This window comes from Physeter macrocephalus, chromosome 8, assembly GCF_002837175.3.
Source record: "Physeter macrocephalus isolate SW-GA chromosome 8, ASM283717v5, whole genome shotgun sequence".
Classification (NCBI taxonomy): domain Eukaryota; kingdom Metazoa; phylum Chordata; class Mammalia; order Artiodactyla; family Physeteridae; genus Physeter; species Physeter macrocephalus.
The window spans coordinates 54,346,297-54,356,358 of record NC_041221.1 but is presented as its reverse complement, the minus strand read 5'-3'; the positions used below and the strand labels follow the sequence as shown (position 1 = coordinate 54,356,358).

Here is a 10,062-nt window from a genome sequence, read left to right as displayed (position 1 = left end):
GTTCACTTCCACTCATTAAATTTATCATTGGGCTTCCCTGGTGGCGCAGTGGTTGAGAGTCCGCCTGCCGATGCAGGGGACACGGGTTCGTGCCCCGGTCCGGGATGATCCCATTTGCCGCGGAGCGGTTGGGCCCGTGAACCATGGCCGCTGAGCCTGCGCGTCCGGATCCTGTGCTCCGCAACGGGAGAGGCCACAACAGTGAGAGGCCCGCGTACTGCGAAAAAAAAAAAAAAAAAAAGATTATCATCCATTGTCAGATCTTACTTTCTTATGTATACCTAGCTGTACGGTGAATTTTCTGCACGCAGAGCCAGCCTCTCTCCCTTTCCCGATCTGTAACATCATTCAAACAGGCATTCAATATGACAAGGTCTCAATGAGTTCAAGGATGTTTGTTTCTTTTGGATAAATATACATCCGCTGGCTCAGTCTTTCTCCCTCTGTCTTTATGGCTCTCTTTCCTTTTTCATGCAAACATACACCGAGTCTTTCACAACACGTGCGAATAAATATCTCGAGGGCTCCTGAGTTCAATGTCACGCTGGGCAGAAGTGGAGCAAGAGTGGAGGGAGAGCGTGCGGCGTGCGGGCGGAGAGAGTCCCTTTCCGGCCAGCAGAGGGCAGCCTCCGGGAGGCGCTGGCGCGCGAGGGCTGAGCGGAGCCTCGCCTGGCTCGGGCAGCCTCAGCCTCAGCACCAGGCGCGCCGGAGCGGGGAGCGCAGCCACTGAGGGCAGCGGCGGCGGCGGGAGCCAGGCGCGCAGCGAGCAGCGGCGCGGGCGGGAAGCAGAAGCCGCCGCCGCCGCCGCCGCCGCCGCGACGGGCAGCCGGGCTCGGCGGCTGCCGGATCGGGCCCCTGCCCCCTCCGCTTCGTTTCCCCGGCGCCGGGCGGCCGGCGAGTCTGGAGCCCGCGCCGTCGCCGGCCGCGTCCCCCGGGCATGGAAGGAGGCGGCAAGCCCAACTCGTCGTCCAACAGCAGGGACGATGGCAACAGCGTCTTTCCCACCAAGGCGCCCGCGACGGGCGCGGGGCCTGCCGCGGCCGAGAAGCGCCTGGGCACCCCGCCGGGGGGCAGCGGGGCCGGCGGGAAGGAACAGGGCAATTCCGTGTGCTTCAAGGTGGACGGCGGCGGCGGCGGCGGCGAGGAGCCGGCCGGGGGCTTCGAGGACGCCGAGGGGCCCCGGCGGCAGTACGGCTTCATGCAGCGGCAGTTCACCTCCATGCTGCAGCCCGGGGTCAACAAATTCTCCCTCCGCATGTTTGGGAGCCAGAAGGCGGTGGAGAAGGAGCAGGAAAGGGTTAAAACTGCAGGCTTCTGGATTATCCACCCTTACAGCGATTTCAGGTGAGGACTCCCTGTCGCCGCCCCACCCTCCCTTCCGGGCGCGCCCTCAAACGCGCTTCCCCGCCCTTGGGAGGGGGCGCACGGGGACTCGCGGGGAGGGGGTGCCGGGCGGGCGGCGGGCGGCGCCGCCGGAGGCTTGCACTCGGGCGGCAGGCTCGACTCTTCCACAACTAGTTTCCACCCAGGAGGAGGTTGTCTGATGTGTTCCTGTTGCCCGGGCACCCCGGGGAGGTTCTCCTGCTTTGCCTCGGGAACTTTGGGGCCAGGTCGGGGAAGAAGGCCACGGTGACCCCCGGATGGGAGGATGCTAAGTTGTGCAAGGAAACTTTCCCTTCGGAGATGAGAGTGTAAGAAAGTGGCCAGAAAGTCGTCTTGGGGGTGCCACCCTCCCTCGCGCTACTCCCCCAAGAAGTGGGTCCCTCCCAGAGGGGAAGAAGGCGCCCCTGGGTTTGAGGAGAGGATTGGGCGACCGGAGACAGTGACTCACAGGTCCCAGCCGGTCCAGCCTCTCTCGCCTGTGCGGAGTGTTATTAGTCTGTTTCTCATCCGCTAATAGTCGCTGGGTATCCTCAGTGCCTTGCTTCAGGATAGTGGCTGGCAGGCTGAGGAAGGGTAATTTGCGCTTGGAGAGTCCCTGACTTGAGATTTCAGTGGAGCTGGCGCTGCCAGGTGGGGCAGGAGTGTGACAGGAAGCCTCGAGTTCCTGAAACGGAGACAGGGGGCGTTTCCAGAGCCCCCTTCCTGAAACAGAGGGACACCTTTTCTTGACCTTGGCTACTAGTCTATTTCAGAAATTTCTTTCCCGTTTCCCAACTCGGGAACAAGGGCGGGAGAGCTGTCAGCTGTCAAGGAAACTCTGCTTCGGTGAATTAAAATTAAGACATTTCCTGATCTTATTTGTTGCCCAAGTATTCATTCGGTTATAAGCATGTTTAGAGATTATCAAATGAAGGTCGTGAAGTAGATCCTCTTATTAGTGCGCGAACACCCTGCTGTCACGTTATATTAGCGCCGGAAGAAGGCTGGGCTTTTAATTAAAAAAACAAAACAAAACACCCAAAAATTAAAACTCTGGGTGACATCTACCTATCCATTTATTGCTGAAATCGTTCGGAAAGGAAAAAGAAGAAAAAGAGTGTGTGCACAAACTAAGAAGTTTTAATAGGCGGCTGTTAAACAGCAAACGAATGTAGCAATAAAAAGCAGCATTACTTTGAGTTATGTTTAGAAGCTAAGGGACATTGCCTTCAACTCCGCGCCTTAATGGGAGCTGTCCACAGTTCTGAATGACATTAGCTATGGAAAACCCATACTCCTGCCACACAAAGCCTTGGAGCAACTGTCTTCACCTTCTCCGAGATATATATACACAACATATATTCTCAGAAATAAGTAGCCACTATTATTTATGAATAGGGTGAATGGATTTTAGGAAGTGTGGAATGTGTAAGGTTCTTACTTGCAAAACCCATAGCAAAGTCCAAAGGAGGACTTATGAAACCTAACAACATTTATAGTCTATGGAAAATTAAGAATTTGACAGAAAAAATGTTCATATGAAAAGGATCTACTAAATAATCAAACATATTTCCTCCATTAGGGAGATACTTATAGAAGCAAACTTATGAATGACCCTGTTCTAAGGTATATAAGATTTTCATGTTCTTTAGAATTTTAAAGGTTGAAATAAAATGTAGAATATTATCTGTACCTCAGTCTTCAATGGAAATATATTGCAACACATATTATAATTGTTTTCATGAAAACACTTTACATGGAAACAGCCTTCAGTCTTAATAAGTAAAGCAAGCATAGCTTTCCAGAAATACATGTAGTTCAATATTTACATGCAAATAAAATGCTAAACTTTATTTAATTTCACACTCAATTAAATGGTTACTTATGATACTTTTATTTCTTGAACAGTGTGAAAAGAGACTACACTTTTCAAAATGGTAGACTATATCAAATAATTAAACTTTCATCAGTTACTACATAAAAACCATGGGGCCACCTTTCAGGAATTGGCATACTGTGCCAAAATCTTTTGAATAAATGAAATTCATGAAATTAAAGATTCTCCACATTTTCCCAAATGAATCATATAGGACAAAATATCTCTTTAAAACAAAAAAATTGTTACTTAACAGAGGAAGAAATTGAAATCCGTTGATGGTTCAATTTTATCATGCATTTTAAAGAAATGAGAGATGATTAAAGAGTGCACTAATACCCTAAACAAACAATGCTGTGGAACAGTTTGGAATATTTGATTTTCCCTTGCATAATTGGAAAAAGAAAACGATAGACATAAATTAAACAGCTACTATGATTTAGGTTTTTAACTGGAAGGAATCTGAAAAAAATAGATAAAAAACTCACAAGTACTATATACACCGGTTTTCTAAAACGACAAACTAAGGAAGAGATATAAATACTTGCTTGTATATGTTTAAGTCTTATTATTATTTCATTGATGTCTTTACATGATCTCAATACCAGTATAAGATTTCTCAAAATCTATAATATGTCAGGATAACGTAATGAAAAAAGCAAAAATAAGAAAGACAATTCTGGCAGTATTTTTTTTTTTTCCTAAAGGAAAAGCCATATGGGAGTAATCACCCACACAACAGAAATGTTATAGTATAAGAAAGACAATTCTGGCAGTATTTTTTTTTTTCCTAAAGGAAAAGCCATATGGGAGTAATCACCCACACAACAGAAATGTTATAGTCATCTCTTCACCTCAGACCCTTCCCTGATGAAGACACTTTAAGGGAAGTGCTTTGCTATGTTTCATACAAATGCCAAACTTAAGCTCAGTAATCATTTAGTGGCTGAGAAAGTGACACTTAAGAATAGATTTCCATGGAGAATGGGGGTGATACCAGAAATTAAAGATACCCAGGGCTTTTTCCCTTCACTATCCTAAGCCTTTGCAGGGCCAGGGAAGTTTTGCAGGCAGCTCTTTGGTCAGCCCCACACTGCTGAGTGTAGCATGAGCCCGCCACTCCATCCAGGGCATGTCAGGACTTGAACGCTGTGGCTAGCGGTCTAGTCCCTTCTCAGGATGATTGATTTCTAAGTCAGGCTCCTTTCTCCTTCCCTCAGGCAGCAGGGCTTGCTTCCACTGAGACTCCCAGAGAGCTAGCTCGGTGCTGCTCTCACCAGCCTGGGCCCAAGAGTGCTATTGCTGTGTCTGGAGGGTAGTTTTCTCCTACTTCCGGTGTAAGCAGGGCAGAGGCCCTGTATTTCCCTTCCTTCTCAGGGGGGATTATGTTAGAAACCTTCAGGGACTAAAGAGGCATCAAATACCATCAATACTGTTGGAAATAGCTGGGGGGGAGCTAGAGAATTTAGTAAAAAAAAATTGTATGTTTTTGTTTATACCATGGTATATAATCACCCAAACTAGGGAGACTATAGTTACTTAAAAAATAAGATTACACTGATTTTTGTGTGGTGAGGACATGGTCTCAGTCTTACTGAGTTTCATGTGAACAACACACACACACACAAATATTTAATTTGAAGGTTAAATATGATTTTGAGATTACTAACAGTGATTGTACATTTATTAGCTAAAACTTTACTTTTCATTCATTAAATAAAAAAGTGACACTGGTCAAGCATTGTGCTTTCATAGCCAATCCATAGTTATGATATAATCATTCAAGTGCATTGAAAGAATAGCTAGAGGACTTTTGTGGATGTTTGTTATTATGTGAGTAATTTACCTTAGAAGAATTTATCAACAGATTATTTGTCATTTCAGAGGTTCTGACATTATTTTGTTGGATCATGCTTACATAAGTAGTTTTTTTAACAATAATGCTCCCATTCCATATATAAGGCCAGCAAACCTCTTGCCTCTGGTAAGGGAGGAGATTTTATATCTTGACTCATTATTTCTTCCACTGCTTTTCATCAATGAGTGTGAATAACTGTGAAAAGCTTATTGTGTCATAAGTACACAAGGACTGTATAGAGATGGGAGTCACTTCCTGAAGATTCTGCCATATCTGGGCTTCCGTCTCTGCCTCATGTCGCATCCACAACTGTGCTGATGTCAGAGATCACTGATGTGTTCATTAGTGAAGGGAAGCTTCCTCCATATAACAGTTAGTCAGAGAGAGAACGCTTGTTTCTAGGAGCTTCTCCTGAGAAAACAGTTCAACCTTCTGGGGTTGAAGGACTAATTAGCCTACTGCTATGTTATCTTTGTGCTGAAAACACTGTATTCTCCCAGCAATGCTCATTTTATTTGCTTTCCATATCAACACAGCCAAAATTGACCGTAAGAATTTACTTTTTTTCCTGTTAGGTGAACCTTTTTATATCTTATAAATTCAATTAAATTCTTCTTAGTGGCTCTAGCAACTGTTAGGCCCAATTAAAGGGAAACTATTTGAAAGATTCGGAGGTATGAATTTATTCAGTTACTTTTTCTTAGTATACATGTAAGCTATAAAACTTTAAATTTTATTAAATATTTCATTATTTAATTGCAGTTAATAGATATAGTGATCATACTATTAAAATATTACAAGATATTTTCCATTTTTTTCTGAGCAACTTTGCCTTTAAACCTACTTTTGGGGACATGGTGTAAATTGAGTCCTTGGGCAGAAGCACTTTTACCAATTCATATTTAATTATGTGGGCTTGTATTTATGAACTTGCATGGTGAATAATAATGAGAGTTTCAAATGCATTGGAACCATATATTACTTACCATTGCTATCATAGGGTCATTTAACAGTATCTAGTTAAACTATATCTGCTTGATCGAAAACCAGAAATCAAAATAACACCAACACCAGAAAACAATTTAAATAGTATTTGTAACTCTGCATTATTCCACTCAATGAACCTGTGTCCCCGAGTGAGTATGAGGCAAGCAAAATATATCTGTGATCCTGATGTGAGCATTTTGCTATCCTGAGTGTAATTCTTACATTTAGCAGATAATTCACTCCCTTACTTGGAGACAAAAATTGGGTTTAGGATGAAGACTTTCCAATAGAGTTTCTTGTAGGTATCATACAAATTATGGCAGACCATCAGCACTGCAGGCAGAGTACTGAACATGTTCAAGGGTCTGTGGCAAATTTTCATTTTACCATTTTGGGCAAACAAGTAGCAAACTATGAGTTAGGCTGACACCATATATTTTAGGACGAGAGGGAGTGGTAATGAAGAAAAAGTCTGCATACACTAGGATAAAAAACAATTTTCACTTACATTTTCTTCTAAAAATAATTTTTGTGTGTGTGTGTGAAGGCATCTTGATGTACAACTTAGCATTATTTCCCACCGCCCCCAAAAAATTCAGGGGAAAATGGCGGTGCTTCCTGGTTCATCCTGGAATTTTCTGTTTTTGCAGAATAAACCTCATGGCTCTGTTAATTCTGTGTGTGTGTGTGTGTGTGTGTGTGTGTGTGTGTGTGTGTGTGTGTGTGTGTGTGCATGCATGCGTGTGAGAGAGAGAGAGAGAGAGAAACTGTTCAAGGGACATCTGTATACATGGGACATCTGATAAATGCTCATTTATCTGACACTTCACCCAAGTTTGAGTAATAAAAATTGATTTTGTGACCCTTTTCAAGTTTATTCATTAATTTCCTCATAATATTCTTCAACCGTTTCACCTAATAACTGACCACTCAGTTAAAGCAAGTAGCAAAATTATGCATGCCTCAGATTTACAATTTAACAATCTTATTTACATAGACCTGTTTTTATTTTCAAGATGTTATTTATAACTCTAAAGAAGTAAGGCTAATTACATACACATAGAGTTAGCAACTGTTTACAAATTTTATATGTTCAGGTTTGTTTCCAGTATTTCAGTATTGTAAACAGTGCTGCAGCAAACATCTTTGTGCATAACTTTTCTTCATTATATTCTGTACCTGTTCATTTTACCAATGAATACTGCTATCAATTGAGACACTTCTTAAAATTATAAGTGACGTGGGTTCACCAGTGCTGATGTTCTTGTTTAGATATTCACAGGCAGTTTTAGGATAGAAAGTCAAAATTGTCCTCCATTCTATTGATCATAGAGTACATAGAGTAGTAAGAGTGATCGTAAGTCATGTCCTGTTATCCAGTGTCTAATGATGTTATCGCGCTGCTTACAGTCCTTTGAGGCCTTCCCATTACTCTTGAATACATCTGACAAACCTTACATGAGCTACAGGACCTTGCATAATTTCAACCTATGTGGGCAACCTCGTCACACACCACTCGCTTCCTCCCTGTCGTCAGCCACCAGGGTAAATTTTCAGCTCCTAGAACCAGCTGAAGTTCTCTCCTGCCACAGAGATTTTGATGTGACATTTAACCCCACTGCCTGAAATTCTCCTTTCACTTTTTGTCATTCTGCATCATAGCTAGTTTCTCCTTGTCATCTGGATTTCAGTTTAATCATTGTGATCACCTTCACCTCCACCACCCCCCATTTTATTTTCTCTCTGGGCCTCTTCTTTCATCAGAATTTATATTTTATGTATGTCCCTCCACTAGAATTCAAGCTCCACAACCTCATCAGTATTATTCAATTTTATATTCCTAATGCCATAAAAATGCACATAATAGACTTTTTTTTTCCTGCTAAGCTTTCTCAGATGCTTTATTTTTTTACAGTTTTTTTTGAGATATTATTTACCTACCATTACGGTTCACTCATTTAAAGGGAATGATTGCTTTCTAGTATGTTCACAGAGTTGTGCAACCATAACCACAATCCATTTTAGAAAATGTTATCACTCTAAGAAGGAACTCCATACCAATTAGCGCTCACTTTTGTCTTTCTCCTTCCCTTCCTCCCCTCACAGCTCTGTCCAACCACTAATCTACTTTCTGCCTCTATAGAATTTTTTTTTTTTATTCTGGAAATTTCCTATCAGTGGAATCATACAATATGTAACCTTTTGTTATTGGCTTCTTTCCCTTAGCATAATGTTTTCAAGTTTGGTCCATGTTGCAGCATGTTTCAGTACTTTGTTTTGATATGGATATACCAAATTTTATCATTCATCCGTTGATAGATATCTGTATTATTTTTAGCTTTTGGTTTTATGAATACTGCTGGTATGAACACTGTTATATATTTTTTGTGCAGAGGTATATTTTCATTTATCTTAGAAGTGAAATTTCTGGGTCGACATAACAGACTTTTAAGAAATATTACTGAATGAATGGGCAAAGAATTAGTCTCCAACCAGAGTGTGCCACATTTATTCTTTACATTAATAAATCCAGATAAAGAAAGCTCTTTCTTCCCTTACAGCAATACTTGGCATCCCCTCCTGTTGCCACCTGCAAGTACATGTCTCAACTATTACATTTTCCTGTCCAGTATACAGAGGACTAAATGAAACTGCAGGGAGGTTAAGCAGCATAAACCTGGTGACATAGATAGATAGTAAGAACTGGGCCAGGAGTTCAGCTCTTTGGAATCTTGATTCTGTCACTCCAACTCTTTTACCTAAAAAGAAACGAGGCTGCCGATATAAATAATTCTCCACACCTGTGGGAAAACAGTATGTTAGACCTGATCATTTATTCTTCCTCCCTCCCGAAACCATCCCAAAATAATGTGAAATAAAAACAAAAATACATAGACAACTAGAAGAAAGAGGAGAAAGCAGAGAACAAGGGATCTCAAAAACATTTTGGAAAATAGAAAGCTAATGGAGAAATTATTCTACTTATACAATCCTTCACCATTGAACTGCAGAAGTGTTCAGGAAATGAAGGGAGGCGTTAAGAGATAGTTTCCAGGAAAGCCATGCTGAAACCAGGAGGATTAAGTAAGGGTCTCCTTAGTGAGTACAGAACTCTTTTTTTTAACATCTTTATTGGAGTATAATTGCTTTACAATGGTGTGTTAGTTTCTGCTTTACAACAAAGTGAATCAGCTATACATATACATATATCCCCATATCTCCTCCCTCTTGCGTCTCCCTCCCACCCTATCGCACCCCTCTAGGTGGTCACAAAGCATCGAGCTGATCTCCCTGTGCTATGCGCTTGCTTCCCACTAGATATCTGTTTTACATTTGGTAGTGTATATATGTCTATGCCACTCTCTCACATTGTCTCAGCTTACCCTTCCCCCTCCCCGTGTCCTCAAGTCCATTCTCTACGTCTGCATTTTTATTCCTGTCCTTCCCCTAGGTTCTTCATAATTTTTTTTTTTTAGATTCCATATACATATGTTATCATATGGTATTTGTTTTTCTCTTTCTGATTTACTTCACTTTGTAGGACAGACTCTAGGTCCATCCACCTCACTACAAATAACTCAATTTCATTTCTTTTTATGGCTGAGTAATATTCCATTGTATATATGTGCCAATTTACATTCCCACCAACAGCGCAAGAGGGTTCCCTCTTCTCCACATCCTCTCCAGCATTTATTGTTTGTACATTTTTTGATGATGACCATTCTGACTGGTGTGAGATGATACCTCACTGTAGTTTTGATTTGCATTTCTCTAATGATTAGTGATGTTGAGCATTCTTTTATGTGTTTGTTGGCAATCTGTAAATCTTCTTTGGAGAAATGTCTGTTTAGGTCTTCTGCCCATTTTTGGATTGGGTTGTTTGTTTTTTTGATATTAGCTGCATGAGCTGCTTGTAAATTTTGGAGATTAATCCTTTGTCAGTTGCTTCATTTGCAAATATTTTCTCCCATTCTGAGGG

The 10,062-nt window shown here is 42.0% G+C and overlaps 1 protein-coding gene across 1 annotated transcript in view; it reads left to right on the top strand.

Moving 5' to 3' along the window:
- The first annotated feature begins 937 nt into the window (after nucleotides 1–937).
- The window catches only part of HCN1 (hyperpolarization activated cyclic nucleotide gated potassium channel 1), a 384,981-nt gene continuing 375,856 nt past the window's right edge, over nucleotides 938–10,062 (top strand). Inside the window, exon 1 of the mRNA XM_007108331.2 lies at nucleotides 938–1,344. Within this exon, the coding sequence (XP_007108393.2) occupies nucleotides 938–1,344 (407 nt within the window). The remainder of the gene's footprint in view (nucleotides 1,345–10,062) is intronic.